Below are 20,411 nucleotides of genomic sequence, written 5' to 3'. Positions count from 1 at the left end.
TGGATTCCACTCCTGTTATCTTCGGGATAAGTTATTCAAAATTAAAAAGTATATAATACCTCTGTTCTTCATAATTTTGGTGTAGATTTTAGAAACACTGTCCATTTTGTCTTTATTTCCTACTTTTAAATCTTTGGAAATGCTTAGGGCACTATACCTAGAGTGTTGATCAATTTTTTAACCAGATTTCCTCAAAAAAATTCCTAAGAAATGGAACACAACTTCAGACCAAAAAAATAATTTCTTCTTATATCCAGTTAGATGATAAAATTGATAGTAGCTGCAAACGTGAGATTTCTATATGTGGTTTTTTACTGCTGTGCCTTGAAATATTTGTGGAAGCGATTGTTGTGTTTCCATGATGAGGTAAAACAGTGTTAAAAATACCTGCTTGGCTGTGAGCTACAAGTGATACACCACACTCTTAAACCTGCTGGGTGCATGACATGAAACACATCCTGTGCTAATCAAGTTAAGGACTCGCAAGTTTGATTTTTAGATTGGTTTTTCTAAATTAAAGTATTATATATGCATAAATTTTTGTCTGTTTAAATGTTGAAAATTAGCCTTGTATAAGCAGATGTCATTCATGTCTATATTTATAATGAATTTAATACTTTGTTGTTGTTTTTCATTCATAGTTTTACGAATTATTTAACTCTCGAATGATGGATATAACAAGGCTGTACGCATTAGTACTTTTTCTTTGTTCATTACCAATTTGTCATAGTGCTGGAAAGGACCATCCAGTACCTAGCTATTTTCGGTATGTTTAATCACATATTTTGGTTTAGGCCACCCTTTAAAAAAATGCATTTGGTATGTATATGCTCTTAATAAGCTTGCATTTACTGGGGCAAATGTTAAATCTTAAATGGTCAAAGTTTAAAAGGGATATTTCTTATTAATATTGGTAATATACTAATCGTATTATTCATGCAGAATTAATATGGTTAACTGGATAAAATTTTTATTTTTTTATGATAGAAATTTTAGAGGAAAGATCCTTTTTATTAAAGAATCAAACAATTAGATATTATTGAATCCATTTTATAGCTCTGAAATTGTATTATGATTTATATTATATTTAACTAGTCAATAAGTCTGTGAAAAAAATCACTTTGGCAGAAGACCAATGGAGAAGGTCTGTCATTCAAGTTTGATGACATCAGCAATTTGATGCATTAATACACAAAAATATTTTCTGAAAAAGTGATAAGAGCATTGTAATGTTATTGACGTTGTGATGTCTATTTGTTGATTAGCATTTGAAGCAATTTTTACCAAATTCGAAGAAAAACGAACAAATTCAAAGAAAAACGAAAGGCATAGTGGATGTCCACTATGCCTGTCACACATCGTATTTTTATGTAAGATTGCATATTTATGTCAATGTGTTGGCTATATAAATTGAAATTTGAGGAATCGGTTTGGTATATTTTCAGTCACCCACAGGTCAAGTTTCTTACAACAGGATAACAGAAGTTCTGTGCACCTTTAATGTCTTTTAGGAGCACAGATGCAAATGGAAATTTGTTACACAGAGAAAAAGAATCTTATGATGCTGTTTTGCCTAAACCTTTTGTCACTCGCATCTCACGTAAAGACTCTGGTGCAATTTTGAAAGTCTCGCCAATAACTGTAGAGAATGGTGGCATTGTTAATGTTACATGGCAGAATATTATAAACCCACAACAAAAAGATTTTATTGCTTTTTATTGTCCAGTGGATGACAGCCTAACTCATTATCTGGATTATTTTTTTGTAACAGTTAGTAAAACATGGTCACTTGGCTATGGTGGTAAACAAGTTACCGTATACAATATGAGAACAAACTGTGTCTTTAAATATTTCCGCAGCATTGGTTATTCGCAACTTGTCACTGTGAGTAATGAATTGTCATTTACTGGTGGAGCAATAGCCCCATTGCAAGGCCATATTGCTTTGACTGGTAATCCATCAGAAATGAGAGTTATGTGGACATCTGGTAAAGGTGATGATTTTGCATTGTATTATTTAAGCTTTACAATCAGTATAATTTGTAATCTTGGAACTACTTTGCTCTTAATTAACTTTCTACTTTAATAGTAGGCAATATTCTGATCCAATTTTCTGGAATACTTTTAAAAAACTTTAAACATTAAACCCATATTATTCTTGAGCTAAAATTTCAGCAGAAAACTTTTGTTAGAATTTTCCGATTTTAGGTGCACAGATCAGATAAGTCAGATAAGTTTAAAGCCTACCTCTATGTTGGTTTTAAAGCTTTGCAAATTATGCATTATTATGACATCACGAACCAGCTTTAAAACATGTAATTGCTGTTATAAAGCATAATTTTATGGCAATATTACAAGTCCTCAGTCATGTTTTAGACAGAGGTCACTACTTATGTCTTGTAGGAAATGAGGCAGCTGTGGTGAGGTATGGACTGACAACAAGCATGAGCCAATCAGTGTATAAAGTTGACATGAAAACATATAGTGCCAGTGATATGTGTGAATCACCTGCAAATTCCTCAGGATTTTGGAATCCTGGTTTTATTTATGATGTGCTACTCTCTGATTTAAGACTGAACACGAAGTATTATTACTCTTTTGGAACAAAAGATGTATGTCAGATATTTTATATTCACATTTATTAAAAGAATAATACAGAATACTTTGTTTTATTTTTATTTACAGCATATGAGCGCAATGTTTCACTTTCAAACTGCGCTCCCTGCTGGTGATCCAACATCATACAAGTTTATTGCTTATGGAGATATGGGGATTGCACCATACTCAGCTGTTCCAACCTCAGAGCTTATCCAAAGTCAAATAAAGCAAGATGAAAGTTTACGGTTTGTCCTTCATAATGGTGACATCTCTTATGCTGAAGGTCATGTAAGTGTAAAGTACAGTATAACAGTCTTGCTTTGTTACGTGGGCACTCGGCAATTGCTGACAAAAATTCTCAATTCACATTGATAAATTTTTTCTATAAGTTTTGCAATCGCTTTCTCGTTAAATTTTACTCATATGGGACAGTCTTATCAAAAAACAAAAAATAAATTGCTCACATGAAACACAAATTTGCCAACGTGAAGAAAGCAAAGGACATTTCATATCAGAAATTGTTTAATTCCTTGTTGGTTTCATGACGGTAATTCATAATAGTAATATTAATTTATAATAATAATTTATTTTGTAGGCTTACATTTGGGATCAATGGATGACGTTGATTGAACCCTATGCTACGCTTCTTCCTTATATGATTGGTATTGGTAACCACGAGCAAGATCACCTTACTGGCGGTATCAAACATGACCCGAGTGGGGCGAAAGGTGATGGAGGATTTCGACCAAGGTGGGGTAACAATGGACAAGATTCTGGTGGTGAGTGTGGAGTTCCGATGTTCAAACGTTTCCATATGCCAGATAATGGTAATGCAGTGTGGTGGTGGGTATTTACTTGCATCAACATGTACTGTACTTGAGGCTTGTAAAATTTTAGTGGTCTTAGACAGGGGCTTAGTGGGAGGGGTACTAAATATAGAGCGAGGGGGATTAACAAATAATAAAATTTTAAACACAGTACATCACATTAACTTCCTTGTCTTCTTCTGTTTCCTGACCCTTATCCAAAGTTAGAAGTTTGACTTCTTTCATGAATTGCTTGTTTTCTGTAATGTCAGACATTTTTTACTGGTATATCAACAGATGTAGTGTATGATACACATAATTTCACTATCATCAGATTTTGCAATCTACAAGACGAAGGACATCAAAAGGTGGGAATAGTGGGGGAGCTTGTCGGAATTCACTTAATAGCAAGCCATAAATGAATTCTGCTTATATTTTAGGTACAGTTTTGATTATGGTTTAGTTCATTATGTTATGATGAGTACAGAACACGATTTTACACCAGGTTCAAGACAGTATACATGGCTGGAAAATGATTTGAGAAGTGTTGATCGCGAAAAGACTCCATGGCTGATTTTCTCAGGACACAGAGCAATGTATTGTAGCTCTCTTTATATAGGTTTGTAAGCATTATGATATGAAGTTTAAATGAATTTTAAATGTGTGCGTGGAATGGTTTTCGTCTTTTGATTCATCTGTAGTCAATTATATACAGACTTTTAAGGAGATTAAAAATTATTTAAGATATCGAATAGCTGTTTTGGTTTGATAAAAGTTGAGGAGATTAGGAAAAATAGTCGAAACAGAATAGTTCTAAGCAAATAGTTTAATGTGATGGATCGTACCTCCATGAACTGCCAATAGTAAAGTTTGTGTCAAAAATGTATTTTACCGATTAAGAAAATGATATAAAAATGACATGCCTATAACAGCATGCAAAAAAATTCAAAATTTATTGGTCAGAGAAAATTTTTTTCGATTTTAACAAGGCAATTTTGTATAAAGAGAATATTTCAGTCTCTGATACCAATAAATACCAAATGCAATGGTGATTGCTTGCGCTATCAGGGGTTTAAGTTATCGAGTGATCAGTTCAAGAGAAATTAAAAAATAGTGCAAGTTACATTATCGGCAAAAAGAGTCAATAAAAAAGGTCCGTAACTTTTTTTTACCTTGTGTGCAAAAGAATTTAGCAAAATTCCCTTTTTATATTTCAACTCGAAATGTAAACCAAAAAAATTATCCAAACTTTTTTTTCTTTTATTTTTAAGGCATTCTAATTCTTAATATACAAGGGAAAAGCAAAAAAATGAAAAAATAAAAGTGGTAAAAATTTTGGTTGGTTAAAAAATATGTCACTAAGCAAAAATCCCTTTTAACAATGAGGTGGTGAGTGTCATTGGAATTACACTGCATTTGTATATACTGTCTTGTAGATTCTTATCTTATTTGATCTGATTTTTGTTGTTGTTTTTTAGACAATTATGTGATCGCACTGAACATGCAGCGCTTGTTCGAAGATCTTTTGTACAAATATAAAGTCGATCTTGCTTTATGGTCACATTACCATTCTTACGAGAGAACGTGCAAGGTTTACAAAAACCAATGTCGTGATGATGGTATTATTCACATCGTTGTGGGATCTGCTGGAAAAAAAATAGATTTAGATATTTGGTTTGACAAGCCATGGTCTATGTTTCATCAGAATGAGTATGGGTATGGGGTTGTCACTGTTGCCAATGCGACAGCTATGAAATGGGAGTGGATTCAAAACAATAAAAAGAAAACGATGGATTCTGTCTGGATCACTAAATAAAAACTGTGTTGATATATATCCTTAATATAATTCTTTTATATTTTAATATTTTTTCCCTGATTAATTTGCACCACGAAGGAATTATCACCCATGCATCATCCAATGAGATTTTACGCCAATAAGTGTATTTTGTACTGGTTAGATGGTAAGTGCACCTTTATTTCATACTTTAGGTAAAAATGAATTGATAAAATATTTAAACGTATACCTATATTTCTAATTGTTTTGTAATACAAATATTTTAAACTTATATCTTTTCAGTTGTGCAGAAGTATAAAATTGTTGTAAGAGCAATAACCAAAAACTGTTTATTCAAAAAGATTATTCTAGCTGTAATTACTGTACTACTTTCCAGTATATACACATTTATGTTAACATTTTTATATTCATATTTCTTATTTTTGTCTTGTACATTTTTTGATTTTGATGATTTAAGAAAGATTTTTTCTTTTAAAGAATTTCAGAACAACAGTAAGTAATAATTTTGACTGGTAAAATTTCTATAAAGTAAAAGGAATAAAGAAAAGTTTTTCAAGACAAAACATTTTCAACTTTGCAACTATTTTTGCTATGACAAGCATAATTACCACGCAGGACCCGGACAACTTTTAGCGTATAAATAAGAATTAATTTTAAACGTATTGTTTTTGTGTAAACTATAATTAAACTATAAACTATATATAACTTTTGTGTAAACTATAATTAAACTATAAACTATATATAACTTTTGTGTAAACTATATATTTGTTTCTTATTGTTGGCTGTTCAGTGTATTAAATATTTTAAACTATAGATACACAAATTTTATAATGTTTAAACTGAAATATCTCACTAGGAGAAATTTCTTATTGTTACTGTCAATTTATAATATCGGACAAAAAAATGTTGGACAAAAGTGACGAAATTTTAGCATACTCACAGCGTTTGTTTTAAATGTTTTGTACCGTCTCATCGAAAAAAATCTAAACAAGAACAAAATGGATGACAGTGACGAAATCTGGTGACGAATAATTTTTGCGACAAAAATTTTGTCTCACATTTTTGTTCCGATGTTATTACAAAATATTTCAATGTGTGACACGTAAAAATGGTTATACTGTTTTTAAGTATTTTAATGATTGGAATTTATTTTCATATCTGAAATAAAAATGCACAATAAAACTTGTAACACTCGAAGTATTTAAATGTTTTGCACTATGTTGGAGCAGCCCAAACTTTCGCATTATGCGTGTACTTCTTTTCGCGAAAAGATTCTGAAATTATTAGAATATAAGGAGATAAAATATATTCATGATTTGCCATAATTAAAAAGAAAAGATTGGAATTCGACGATTTACTTCCCTCAACGATATATTTTTCTGAGATCTTTAGGAATTTTAAGATATCTTAAGTTTGAAAATAACAAGGGCGGAGCACAAAAACAAGACGTCTATTTTTCACAAATTTTCGGTGGCTTCACAATACCATGATCACGTACAAGATTTTTTCAAAATTACATATGTATTTATATAAAAAAAAGACAAATAGGGTTTTATCTCGGTTAATGAGTAGGCTCTCCCTCAAGTTTAAGTTAAATCATAGCTACTATAATTACATTTATATCTATGAAACAGAAAACAGATAATGAAGACTATTAATTGTTAACTGGTAAAATTCTTGCAAGAATTTTTTTGTTCGTGATTTGTATTTTTATATAAGTTGAAATGTACTTTTTAAAAAAAAAACTTGTACGTGATCATGGTGTGCGGAAGACAGCGAAAATTTGTAAAGAAATTAGAGATGCCGAAAAAGCCTTCTTTTTTTTGTTTTTTTTATTAAAGGGAAAAGCTTTATCGGCCCTGCAAACATTTCACTACCATACAGGTATTCTCCGAATGTTCAAAGTATGTCAGTAGCCTTAACCGTCCTTTTTCGAATCTTCAAAGTTTTAACAGCGCAAAAGTATTTTTAAATACAGATGACTAACAGTTAGTTTATTTTTTTCTTAGATCATATAGAAAATGAGATTGATTTTCGCGTACCTTTTTGGAATTTTTATTGTTGTGGCTTCAAAAAAGTCCCACCATGCTATTCCAACTTATTTCCACCGCAGATACTCAAACGGCTCGCTTATCGATCGTCAGAACGAACGCGAGTTTCAATCTGTGTGCAACAAAGATTACAGACCGCGATTGAGCGAAGATGTCTCCATTCGCGTCGTACCGTCCAAAAGCCTTGCAAACAAAGAAGAAGTAACTGTTTCGTGGCAAATAGACTCACCTCCATCAAAACAAGACTGGATTGGTTTGTTTTGTCCAAAAACTGGCCAACCTAATGAGGTTTTAGATTATTTTCACATCACTGTCTCTTCAACATGGAAAGAGGGTTATGGAGAGTTTAAAGTCTTTCTGTATAACCTCCGAACAGAGTGTGAATTTCGATATTACCATTTTGATGATAGCGCTTTATTAGCGGTGAGCGAAACAATAACTTTCAAACATGGTGCAAATGAGCCTTTACAGGGTCATGTATCAATGACACGAAATCCTGGAGAGATGAGAGTAATGTGGGTATCAGGAACAGGTATGGAAATACTCTTAAATTTATTTATTTATTTATAAAATATTTATACAGGATAGGTCGTTTCAGTTTATTTACATAATGTTTAAATATATATTTACAAGGGTAAAATAACTGCTTTTCAAACGAATCCTTTCGAAGAAAGAATAAAAAATAATTTTAAAAGCAAAATCGAACTTAGAAATGATGTAGTGGGTAAACTTAAAATTTGACCAAAAATGGATTGCAAAGTATTAAAAAATTTATGCAATATCGTGATGTTTAAAAGCATTTCAGTGCTTGGTTTAGAAAATACATGATAGAAATTAGTCTAATACTATATATATCTTCCAAACCATACTGGAAGCTAGTTAGAAGTTAGAGATAAAAAGTTAAAAAAGTTAGAGTTAAAAGCTAAAATTATCTAATTTCTTTAAAAACATATTCTCATTATTTCATGACGGATGTCTCTTGACAAACTATTGTAAATATGTGCACCTTGATAGAAAAAAGCCACTTTGTGCTTTCTTAGTTTTCACCTTTAGTAACATTATTGAGTGTTTATTATTTCGCGTTGTTTTGAAGTTCAGTTCAAAGTAATTGTCCATAGGCGATGGAAGTTTCGTTGTAATTGATCGTCTGACAATTTTACACGCGTGACGTTTGATTGATGTCATGATCGGAGTGATGATTTCTTGTTGACTTTTGTTTCAAGTGATTACGGTAACAGTACGGTCGTGTATTTGATCGAGTTTTTCTATTGACGTTCTCGACAGATTAAGGTTCACAGTCCCACAAAAGGTAAACACTGGAACAACAATACTTGTGTAAATCATTTTGGCTGCTTCTACAGTCAAATTCGGATGTACTTTTGACAGCAGTTATAATCGGGAACTTAATCGGAAAGTTTTTTGTATTTCGAGTTAAAATCTTCGTTTAAGGTTATTGTTGAATCAAGATTGACTCCCAACTACTTGTAAGATGTTGTTTGGTTTAGACTGGATCCGTTGACTATTACTTTTAGTGGTGCAGCCTTTTTAATACAAACTGGGGTTCCAAATATCATTGTTTTTGTTTTGCCTTTTTTGAGGTTTAGAGCCAAGTCGTTGTTTCTCAGCCAATTATAGATTTCAGGCATGTCAATATTCAACATTTTTTGAATAGATTCAGAATCTTTCCCATGAACGTATAAAACGGTATCGTCAACGTATTTGAGGATACTACAATGACGTAGGCAGGTGTCGATATAGTCCAAGTGAAATAAAAATAACGGTGGTACAAGAATTGATCCTTGTGGAACTCCTGAAGACTGGATAGTCCCCAGAGAGGTGACCGTCGTAGAATACGCACTGCTTACGGTTAAAGAGATAGTTTTCAAACCAAATCAATTCCTTTCTAGTTATTCCGTAAGATGGTAATCGTGTCGAATGCCTTACTTAAATCAATGTAAGTCACCCCTGTTAGGTAGTCATTGTCCATGTTTTTACCTGATCTGATCTGTGCCGGCGGAAACCAAACTGACTATTTTCACCAAATAGTTTTTTTCAATATAGTTTGAGAGTTGGTGATGCACAATGCGTTCAAGTATTTTGGACAGACATGGCAATACGGAAATTGGCCGGTAGTTGGTAAAGTCTAATTTTGATTCCAATTTGTGAAGTGGAGTAATTTTTGAAAACTTCCAGCCTGTTGGAACGATGCCAGTTGACAATGATCTATTGATAATAAAAGCTACAGGTTTCGAAATTTCGTCTGCTGCATCTTTTAGAAGATTGGTAGAAGATCGTCGATACCCGATGCCTTTTTACGGTTTTATTTTTTCAAGTACTTGCAGATTTTAGATAGTGTAACAGAGCGAAATGAAATTTTTTGAGTAGTTCGAATTGGTACCCTTGGTGGTTTGTTCCATACAAAGTTCTTAATAGGGTGGAGAGTTTTGAGTAGCTTTGTAGTGACATTGGAGAAGAAACGACCAAAACCCTTTAGCTATAGCTTTTTTGTCGGAGATTTGTTCGTCGTCGACTTTAAATAACGTATTTGTTTTCTTCGTTTTTGACTTTGTCGGGAAAATCTTTTTCAGTGTTTTCCAAAATAATGTTGAATTGTTTTTGTTTTTTTTAGTAGGTTTGTGTTATACGTTTGTTTCGCCTTTTTGATTAAAACATTAACTTTATTTCGTTGGCGTTTATAATTCCCATGATTTACAGTTGTTTTTGATTTTCGAAACTTTTTCTGTAGTACATCTCGGTAGTCCATTTCGTTTTTAACTTCATGTGTCAGCCATGGGCATATGTTGGTAATGATTTTAAAATCAAGTATCATGTGCAAAACGTTTGGACCAAAAATTATGAAATATGTGTTTATATTACACATCTGTAGTTTATTATGGGTTGTTTGAACACGCATTGATTTTAAAAACTCAATAATCATTAAACATTTTTTTATAGAAGACACACCTGTAGTTTATTATGGGTTGTTTGAACACGCAATGATTTTAAAATCACACGGAACAACGAGAACGTACAATGCGTCACAGATGTGTGCTTTTCCCGCTTCTTCAGTGGGATTTCGTGATCCTGGCTACATACATGACGTTTTGTTGCAACCACTTCTAGTGAACACGAGGTACTATTATCAATTTGGCGATGGGAAGGTAAGGCTACTCTGTTCGCATTTGTGTCTGCAGGTGGAGGGATGCAGGTGGAGGGATGCAGGTGGAGGGACTGTCACTTTTTATTCGTCTTTACCTTTCTTTGCAACTAAGTTTTAGGTAAATTCTGAAAACTTTTGGGTGATAATGGATAACTACACTTCCGAACCACCACTTTTCCGCCGGTTCAAGCGCTTCCCACTTGTCCACCACACCTACTATCCTGGACATCTACTATCAAGGTTCTGAAATTCTGGAAAATTTATTTTGCTGACCAAGATTATACTTTTCTATGCCGAATAAATGGGGAGGTCTGAAAGGGAGGAAGTCAAAAAATTAAAAATTAACAAGCGAGGGACCTAAGTGCGCTCTAACATTAAAAATTGAACTTTGATACGTTCAAAATGCGTAAATCTTCAGCCCATGTAATTGCTTGTGATGAAGAACTTCGAAACTAATTGTCTTACCATATTTTGACCAGATTTGCATCTTAAATTGGATATGGTTATCATTTATCAAATATAAGTCTTAGAATCGACATTATTTTAGACAATGAGTGATGTTTACAACTTTACTACACCGCTTCCAGCTGGCGATCCTACTCCACACATGGTAATTACATATGGAGATCAGGGTGTAGTTGACTCACCCGGTTCACATGGTACTGCCGCTCGAATTATCGAAGAATATCGCGATAACAACATTCGAAAAGTCTTACATAATGGAGATATATCGTACGCCATGGGATATGTAAGAACTGAATAGATTTGTTTGTTTCATAGATAAGAATGTTGATTTAATTGCGTTTTCTGCAAATAAGCGCCACATCTGGAGAAGGTCAAAATACTAATTGTTTCAAAATTATATATTTCTTTTTTTAGGCTTATATCTGGGAACAATGGTTTTCTCTAGTCCAGCCTTACGCAACTTTGGTGCCATATATGGTTACCATTGGTAACCATGAACAAGATCATTTGACAGGTGGTGAAAAAGATCCAAGTGGAGCTGGAAATGGGTTTCATCCAATTTGGGGAAATTTTGGTGCTGATTCTGGTGGCGAATGTGGTGTTCCAATGTATTATCGCTTTCATATGGCGGATAATGGACATTCCATTTGGTGGTAGGTTGATCTTTACTTGAAAGTTGGTATTTATCTCTTCGTTGATATGATTTGGATTCGTCAGGACTTTTTACACTATGCTGATAATTCTCCTTTTTTACATCACCTTTATGACGTCAGCATAATGTGTCAACAAATGCTGTTCAACAGATGTAAAGTAGAGAAGAGAGTGTTTGTGAATGTTTGTTCATTATTGTCAGTTCAAACAAATGTTATAATCATGGCCGTAGCTGTCAGCGTTTAAGCGTCCACCCTCAATATGTTTAATTTGCCTTGCTATTGAAGATGGTAGCATTGCTGGGGAAGTTAATTCGTTCCAAAGCTGCCAAAATACAAATGTTGCACCCAGAACATACAAACATCGCATACCCGGATACTAATCTAAGGAACGGTCAAAAACGCTTTATCAACAGTGCTTTAAAGCAATCCCGATTATTCAAATGTTCGTTAGCTCTTAACTTTGTTTTTACAAAATATTTTCACTTAGAAATGTTTTATTTAATAATATATAATATTAGTCTTCAACCCGTGAAAAAATCCACGGGGTCGCCTGTCCTTTATATATCGCATTTCGTGTTTCCGTAACAGACAGACGACGGCTATTATTAAAGGGAACAGCGTGACGTGTTTAAGTGTACATTATCAATTTGTTTTGTTTCTCAGGTATAGTTATGATTTCGGACTTGTTCACTACGTTGTAATGAGTACAGAACATGACTACAGTCCAGGTACAGCACAACACGCATGGTTGGAGAATGATTTGAAAGCTGTTAATAGAAAGGTTACCCCTTGGGTAGTTATTACTGGTCATCGACCTATGTACACTAGTCAAGAACAACTTGGTAAAGATATACTCCACATAGATAAACGTTTTTATAAGAAGCAACACAAATTTTTTGTATTCAACTTTGTCAAATAATTTTAAGGCAATTTTAAACTAACTTGTTTTTCACAAATGAGAGAACGTACTTGTCAGACAACAAAAAAGCTTTGTAGCTTGGGCTTCACCCAATCTTGAATAGATGATCCATATTTCTTCACTTTTCAGAAAACTTTTATTCAATTTCTTTGATGTTTATTGAGACTTTTATCTATGACTATTGCGAATCCACTTTCTACTTTCAACCCTCAAAGAAGTGGAATACGAGACAGGTGAATTAATACTGTGTATTATTTACTGTTAAACCTGTTTTGCTCTATTTTTCATCCTTAGACGAAGAAGAAGTAGCCATCAACATGCAAAAGCTCTTTGAAGATCTGCTGCATACATACCAAGTTGATCTTGCGTTGTGGTCACACGTTCACTCCTACCAGCGCACATGCAAACTATACAGGAACAAATGTACGGCAGACGGAACTGTTCACATTGTTGTTGGTACTGCGGGACGGCCAATTGATTTGGAATTTTTCGAGGATAAGCCATGGCTACGTTTTAGCTCGGAAGAATTCGGTTATGGAAGGTTGTGGATTGCAAATGCTACATCGATGAAATATGAATTTGTGACAAACAAGGACAGAAAGGTTATTGACACGTATTGGTTTGAGAAGTAAAGAGAATATTTTGCTACATACAGCATTAAAAATGTAAACTCTTCACTTTTTATATTTGTACTATTTTTTGCACAAATTTAATTTTATGATTTTAATTTAATTCTATTGTGCGTATTTATTTTAACATTTTTTGACATTTTTGTGAAACTAAATTTTTGCGGAGCTTATTTTCGCGATTTTGCACCCTAAATTAAGATCCGATAAAATAGAGGTGGCGCAAATGCCTAAGGTCGGCACCCTGTTGCGCGAAAGCTAGTTAACTCGAATTTTTATTTGAATTCTTTTCCTTAACCTTTTAAACCTTTGCTAATAGTCCCATGTAAAAATTAACAATTAAATCGAGCCTCAAGTAACATGGGACATTTTTTAGCTGGACCTATTCTACAGAAGATAAGATACGAAGGAAAATTATAAATGTGAAATTATTTTTTATGGCTTTCAGCACAAGTCTCAGCACGAGTTAAAAGAAAAAACTGGACAAAAAACCTAGTTAAATGTATATAGCTATGTTTCGATACGTTGATAGAGTAACTAACACGTATTTTTTTAGAAATGTAATTCGAAATATGTTTTCTAAGCAGAGGATAAAATAATAAGCATTTGTACTATTGATAAATGATTTAAAATTCTGTTTATAGTAAATAATTATACCCTTTTTATTCGTTCTACATTTTATTTATCTATCAGCAACTCAGTTTGTTCATTGTGATTTTCATCTCCGTCTTGGTATGCATCTTGTAACGAAACAAACTCCCATTCTGTTTTACTTTCAAATATTCTCGATACAGAAACGAGCACGCTCGATACGACCGCTAAACCAATGGTGATGTAAAAAAAAGTTACTATGATAAATAATGCGACGTGAATGTGCGTGACTCCGTTGACGCCGTGATGGGGTGTGGTCGGGACGAAGTCTCCGAAACCGATGGTGCTTAATGTGACAAAGCCGAAGTAAAAACCTTCAAAGAAGGTCCAGCCTTCATACAGTTGCGACGCTAGGGCCAAAAATATGATCATTGATACCATTAGGGTGAAAAGAATCAAGCTTGTGCGCACTGCGGTGGAGCGTCTTTCTCTTTTTAACAATTTTTCGTCAATCAGGGCAACGGAAACGTCGATGCTGTCCATAAGTTTTTCACCTATGAGAAAAAGAAATTGTTGTCACACTGACAAAAACGTTTCATAATTCTTTGAAACTTTTTAAAAGGTAGCGAAATTAGCAAATGCTAGTAAACTCGAAAAACCCAGAATAAAAAGATAACTATTTTAAATGAAGAAAAGGTCCGAGCGTTTAAAAAGTAAAAAAAAAAACTTTTTAAATCTCACATAGACAGGAAATCACAGTCACAAAAAAAAAAACTTTTTAAATCTCACATAGACAGGAAATCACAGTCACAAAAAAAAAATTTTTTTTAGATGTTACAGAACTATATTTTATCTAATCAGTTCAAAACATATTTTGATATAATTCGTATATTCTTTTAAACGTAATAGCTTAGTAGACGACGATCTTTCCTCGTCAATGTGGCGTTGTCTTTTTGTTGTATTATTTTTCTACACTTTAAAGGCCAGAGAAGATCAGGGAATCTATTTTGGAGCCTGGATCAAAACATTATGGTCTCTGTTTATATTCAGTCTCGACTTAATTATGAACTTATGAATAAATGAAGGAAAGAGAATGATTCGCCAACTAAAAAGGGCTGGAATAAAATAGAGGTATTCTACTGAAGTTTTTACAATGTTGAAATAACGTCACCAGTAACTTACCGAATGATTTCAACATCAAGCCAGTGATGGGTATCCCAAAAAAAGCATATATCATACAAAATAGTCGACCGCTAAAAGTTCTTGGTGCCATGTGTCCGAAACCTAAACGAAAAAACAAAATTGGTTCTGCAGACAACTCTCTAATTAGCAGACACATTTGGCCCAATTTTCCCGCTTTATTTCGACTAATTCAGATGCCTGACCTCCTAACTAGGTTAGGTATTGTCAATTCAGTTGATGTAGGGGAGAGAAAATACTGACATTAACGTAACTGTTTATGTTTTATAAAAAGAATCTCTAGATACCCCTTAAAATGTATTTTTTTGGACACGAGAAAGCAGCAGAGTGGATGGGAAAAGTAGTTAAGTGCAATGCGGTACACAGCAAGTCGCATGAAAAGTATATGTTTAGGATAAAACATTTGTATTTCCTTCCATTGTAGAGCAAGGTTTATTCTGTGCAAAAAAACTGCCCGGTAATTAGAATGTCCGCTAATTAGGAAGTCTTTATAAGTATTTGACCACAGTCTCTTGAAAGTGTATAAAATATGGAACCGCGTTGAAAATTAAGTTGAAACAAAAATATTTGTTTATACAGTAAGTTCTTTTATTAACAAATTATTACATCGTCTAGCACTTTTTTTTGACTTGAAAAACATCATGTCCATAAGCAAAGAAATGATTTAAAAAAAAGTGAAATGTAACAAGTGCGGTTTTTCGTTTTTTCCAGTGCAGAAAGTCGTCAGTTCAAGTCATCACAGACGTGCAAATTGAAGTTTTTCGCTAAGTGATTAGAATGAGGATAGGGTTGATGTCTGAGTTGGTTCTATAGTTGTGGCACTGCTGTGCTTTTGCGGATTCTAAACCTTAAGAAAGTTTTAAATGCAGCTTCGCATATTCCTTATTGATAACAGCACCAATAGCGTTCCAACAAGTTCTTTTATATGATAGCGTAGGAGAAGCATAAAATCTAGAATTTGCTGCTTACAAAAGTATCCAAGAAAAATTGAAGATAGATGTTCAAGAGCCTTTGTTATTGTGAGATTATCTCACAGTATTTCTCCATGATGGTATACCACAAAGAATGATCAGATTAAAATTTTTTCTAGTTTTTACCACCTGCACAAATATAATACTATGGTTACTACCGTTACATGAAATGAGAGATAAACACGAATGGACGAATAACTGCTTTGTTTCCACACGTTATGTAAAATATGCTCGACAGATATTCATGAGATTAAAAATATTAATTCACCACCTCCCGGTATACAGTTTTTTATACGTAACGTGACAGAGAGTCCAGTTCAACTAGGTTGTTAATGGGTTTCTTAATTTTATTAAATAAAAACTTATGTACGATAAAAAAAACACTATTATAGTTTGAAACATTTTGTATTTTATTCTAGAGAAATTTTTATATGCTTTCACAAGTTTCTAAAATATGGGGTTAGTCTAGTAGTTAATTTCTCAAATTGTTTTTTTTTTTATTTTTTTTTTTAATAAAGGAAGCATGTGCAGAAAAATGAGAGAAGCACCCTAGCACTCATAGATTAGCATATTTACCTATAGTGGTGAGAACTGTAGCTGCAAAGAACAATGAGCCAAAAAAACTCCATCGTTCGAAGTCAACATCCCAATAACCTTCCGCTTCAGCTGAGCGAACACGGTCAATAAATATCTCCAAAACGCTATTGTTGATACCATACGTGTCTATTATGTCTTGCTTAATTTGATCAAAATCATTTTTCTCTTCTATCCCCGTTCTGGACTCGATCATCCGAAAAATTGCAGCTCCAACTAATAAATATGCTGTGAAAATAAGTGTCCGTAATAAAAGATTCTTCGTCGGTCCTTGAAGGGAGGTAATCCAATTTATAAAAAATACGCCCATATTGACTCGATGTTCATTCTTTGCGATTACAAAAAGAATTTCGTTTCTGTTTTTAAATTAATTCTTCATTTTTAAATAGATTTCTAATTTCTGATTTTAAAAAAATATTATTGATTGCTTCTACGCACACGCGCACAACGACACTGTGACATTCGCATGAAACTAAAAAATAAAAATAAAAACTCCAGTTCAACACAACATAGAAATACAGACATAGAAATATGTCTTTCACTAAACAATTTTTCTTTTAATATGGAAAGCAAAACGTGTTGATATTTTATAGTCGGATATGTTTCATTTAAAAGATGAAAGCCTGTTTGGAAAGCAAATATACAACAAAACACATGTTTGAAAAAAATCACCGAGTTACGCGTAAAATGTGTAGAAAAATTTATATTGACGCATAGATTGTTTCACGTTCTTTATAAAAGCACTAAATATAATAGCCTGGTGCTCCACCGAAAATTCTTTCTTATACCTCTTCTTCGATCGTCCAAATAGATGTATATATATATTAAATTATTAATCGATTTTTAAAGTAATTACACAGCCATCTGGCGCCCGATGTTCTTCCTTGGTTACTATCAAACAACTTTTGTGACGACTTCCCTTGCTCCCTTATTTTTTATATATTTTCACACTCTTTATCACAACCTTCAAAGGTTCCACAAGAATTATTTCACGTTGCTTTTATCGTAAGGTTAAAAAAGGTGGGTCGAAATAACATTTAAAACATATTTTTTCTTCTTTATCCCGGATTTTGATAAATAAGAAAGCTAAATAAGTTTTTTTTTATCAATTCATTTTAATTGGAGAAAATAAACTCCCTCCTTCAAAATGCAATATACAAAGGAAGATTGTTTAGGAAAAGAGTATTATAGCCACTGCGTTGGAGAGGGAAGCACGTATCTTAACAGCCAGCTAGGAAAAGCTATTTCGCACGTAGATGAAAATAATGAGTTTAAGGTGAAGCTTTTCAAAATAATTGACTAGTTTTTACGTTATTAATTCGTACATAAAGCGATTATATATTTTTCATGAATTTAAAAGCTTTATTAAAAAAAACTGTGAACCATAAAATGTTTTTGATAATTTCTCAATTTGTGAAAGAAAGACACAATTATAATTTAGCAAAACAGCTCTTTTAAGTTTAAAAAGATATATAGTTAAGAAATATAACAAGAGAAAAAATTTTCGTGGGAAAAATTGTACATTTTACTCGTGAATATAAATTTAAACGTATAAATATAAATTTAAAATTTTGAAAAGGACTCCGCAAAATTAAATCCCTGTAATTTATGTTAAAAATCCGTCATCTCTCATTTCCCAGAGCCCTTTTTCGTTTTTTGATTTAAGGACAGTCTCTTATCTGAATTTTTGCAAACAGGTAGTGAAAAAAATATATTTCGGGTAAAATGAATTTCAGATTAACATTTAGAAAAACTTTAAGTTTATAATTAAAAAAATTAAGAACATCGAGGATCAAAATAAGGTAACATATTATTTTAAAGAATGCAAGTGTGCAGTGTCAACGTCGTCCCAAGTACTCTTCTACGCCTGCTGATGAGACGGTTCCTTAATAGCCGTTCTGCCAGCATATTATAGTGGTAGAATAGCTCTGGAGACGAGGTTGCATGCAGTATAAACTTATGACGTGATTGCTTGCTGAACATCTGTCATCCTTGCTTTGAAAACATTTTGTAAAAATTAAAATTCCGGAAAATGTGTTGAATTGAGAATCAAGTGGCAAGTTTAAAAAATTCTTTGTTAAAATGGATGCCATCATGAACTAATAACAACAAAGTGTTGATCACGTGACTAGCAACAGTGTGCTGTCGATCAAATGCTTAGTAACAGTAATTTGGAGAACACGTGACTCGCAACGTTGATGGCGCAAGAAGATATTTCTTTTATGTAAACCATGTTGCTTAGTTTACTGTGTAACTCGTGCTACGAATTACTTCATCTAACCTCATCCCCAGGTACTCTTTTCTCTGTCTGAGCCCTGGAAACAAGGTTGCACTTCACCCTTTTGTATTCGTTATAATCAGAGAGGCGTAATGAGAGTTATATATGGTGACTTTAAAATGTATTAGTTTAAGCTGGGTTTCAATACGAAACGTTTTTGGAAGGTCCGGCGGAGCAATTTTTAAGAAGAGGGGCTAAAAAAATTAGTATCTAAGGACGCCCCATATGGGGGAGGGGGGCTAGGAGACATGTATTATACAACAAAGTGACAGATAAATGTTTCTCACAACAAAGACTTTAAAACTAACACATTTTTTTTTAAAAAATTCGAGGTAATTAAATTCTCCTTAAAATGTAACGTAAGTATCTAGGACGTTGAAAAAGTTGCTAGTTCATTTAAAACCTGTAATTAAAGTTTAAAAATATATTTTTCTAATAATCGCAATGCAAAGCTCGTTGTATACGTTTACTTCATTCTCCTTGTTTTACTGAAGAAAAAGAAAAAGCATGGTCCTGATAATTTACAGGCAGGCTGGATGATAGTTGAATCTGATGAATGATTCCATTCTCAAAAATAAAGATAAGCATCTTTCCTGATTCGCATAATTTCAATGCTTTTTGTAAGTCGGTTGAGCTAAATCGCGGTAAATCCATTCTCTATTATAAGTTGTTACAGATGTTCGGGTTACTTTACTTCGTGTTAATTTCTTGATAGTGATATGTGCCTGGTTATTTTCATGAAATAAAGTTATTGTTTCCCAGCCAAACTTGTTTCGTCATAGAGAGACAAAGAGCATGGTGAGGAGGTTGTTTCGCAGCAGGTTATGTGACCGTGGCAAAAACGAAAGTGTAATTTATAACTTTTAAATGCTTGACTGTTTTTCAGAGATTTTCATTATTTTCATATTAATTAAAAGTATCTTGAATTAACAATAACGAAATTGCGTTATATATAATACAAATTTGATATATACACAATCGTATTATATTCTAAAACATCGGAAAATAACCATTTTGCAGGTGTATTAGGCACGAATACAAGCTTAATGTTTTTTAAATAGAATATTGCATCATTGCGCGACCTGTATATGAACTTTGTCATAATAACCTTGTTCAGCTTCTCTCAAAAAATGTACTTGGTCAACATATACTTCATCAGTCAACATCGTCCTCCATTTTCCTTTCAGATAATCGTTTGAATGAATTGAATTTGGGGGAATGTACAGTACGTGATTCTTCGGAATCTTGAAAGCTATAGAAAAAATAAAATAACAGCTACTTATTTTAACTTTTGTTTTTTAAATCCTGAACTTATTTCAAAATTAGCTAGTAATATTTTTTTAGAAGTGTGCTTATTACTTTAACAACTAAATTTTGCCAAATTATTGTACGCGATAAAGAGGTTTTACTGAATTATTTTATTCCCTCACCTATCAGTAAAGCTTAGTAAAACTACCTGTAAGGTGCATCTCATCTGCAGAGATCTTCTTTCCAAGAATGAAATATCCAGAATCGTCTTGCAGTGGACAAACCATATGATGAAATTCATGCATTTCCATTCCAAACCCTCCTCCTTTGCTCGCTACGTAATTACTTTGGTAATCTAGACAAAGATAATGCGACTGGATATTTAGCCAGGCATTAAGAACCTCATCTGTTACGCCTATTGGCTGGTCAGTTGTATATCACCATTCGTTTGCAAAAT

At 33.1% G+C, this 20,411-nt stretch overlaps 3 protein-coding genes across 4 annotated transcripts; 2 read left to right on the top strand and 1 right to left on the bottom strand.

Moving 5' to 3' along the window:
* Positions 1-244: 244 nt before the first annotated feature.
* LOC130644892 (uncharacterized) lies at positions 245-6,387 on the top strand. Its single transcript, XM_057450672.1, has 8 exons — positions 245-366; positions 642-766; positions 1,512-1,993; positions 2,403-2,611; positions 2,685-2,885; positions 3,193-3,440; positions 3,844-4,022; positions 4,882-6,387. The coding sequence occupies exons 1-8, from the start codon at positions 262-264 to the stop codon at positions 5,217-5,219; spliced, it is 1,887 nt and encodes a 628-aa protein (XP_057306655.1). The 5' UTR covers positions 245-261; the 3' UTR covers positions 5,220-6,387.
* A 795-nt stretch (positions 6,388-7,182) lies between these two features.
* On the top strand, positions 7,183-13,746 carry LOC130644893 (uncharacterized). Its single transcript, XM_057450673.1, has 6 exons — positions 7,183-7,781; positions 10,205-10,410; positions 10,957-11,157; positions 11,289-11,527; positions 12,191-12,369; positions 12,741-13,746. The coding sequence occupies exons 1-6, from the start codon at positions 7,220-7,222 to the stop codon at positions 13,076-13,078; spliced, it is 1,725 nt and encodes a 574-aa protein (XP_057306656.1). The 5' UTR covers positions 7,183-7,219; the 3' UTR covers positions 13,079-13,746.
* LOC130644894 (potassium channel subfamily K member 2-like) lies at positions 13,678-17,470 on the bottom strand. Of its 2 annotated transcripts, XM_057450675.1 has the most exons (4): positions 17,217-17,470; positions 16,411-16,900; positions 14,846-14,947; positions 13,678-14,217 (listed from the first exon to the last, which is right to left on the bottom strand). In XM_057450675.1, exons 2-4 carry the CDS (start codon positions 16,736-16,738, stop codon positions 13,751-13,753), a joined length of 897 nt encoding a protein of 298 aa, XP_057306658.1. In that variant the 5' UTR covers positions 16,739-16,900; positions 17,217-17,470; the 3' UTR covers positions 13,678-13,750. The 2 variants fall into 2 exon arrangements, with proteins under 2 accessions (XP_057306658.1, XP_057306657.1); XM_057450674.1 differs by having other exon boundaries at positions 16,411-17,470.
* Between the last annotated feature and the right edge of the window lie 2,941 nt (positions 17,471-20,411).

The sequence above is a fragment of the Hydractinia symbiolongicarpus genome, chromosome 5 (assembly GCF_029227915.1).
Source record: "Hydractinia symbiolongicarpus strain clone_291-10 chromosome 5, HSymV2.1, whole genome shotgun sequence".
NCBI lineage: Eukaryota > Metazoa > Cnidaria > Hydrozoa > Anthoathecata > Hydractiniidae > Hydractinia > Hydractinia symbiolongicarpus.
Note: the sequence above shows the minus strand (reverse complement) of the source record. Positions and strands in the feature narration are given on the sequence as shown.

Coding starts and splice junctions, on each gene's coding strand:
- LOC130644893 (XM_057450673.1), top strand. CDS start 7,220: ATGAGATTGATTTTCGCGTACCTTTTTGGAATTTTTATTGTTGTGGCT. Junction 7,782..10,204: donor AATGTGGGTATCAGGAACAG/GTATGGAAATAC, acceptor ATTTTTTTATAG/AAGACACACCTGTAGTTTAT. Junction 11,528..12,190: donor AATGGACATTCCATTTGGTG/GTAGGTTGATCT, acceptor TTTGTTTCTCAG/GTATAGTTATGATTTCGGAC.
- LOC130644892 (XM_057450672.1), top strand. CDS start 262: ATGATAAAATTGATAGTAGCTGCAAACGTGAGATTTCTATATGTGGTT. Junction 767..1,511: donor CCAGTACCTAGCTATTTTCG/GTATGTTTAATC, acceptor AATGTCTTTTAG/GAGCACAGATGCAAATGGAA. Junction 3,441..3,843: donor AATGGTAATGCAGTGTGGTG/GTGGGTATTTAC, acceptor CTTATATTTTAG/GTACAGTTTTGATTATGGTT.
- LOC130644894 (XM_057450674.1), bottom strand. CDS start 16,738: ATGGGCGTATTTTTTATAAATTGGATTACCTCCCTTCAAGGACCGACG. Junction 14,948..16,410: donor TACAGTTCTCACCACTATAG/GTAAATATGCTA, acceptor TTTTTCGTTTAG/GTTTCGGACACATGGCACCA. Junction 14,218..14,845: donor CTTGATGTTGAAATCATTCG/GTAAGTTACTGG, acceptor TTTTTCTCATAG/GTGAAAAACTTATGGACAGC.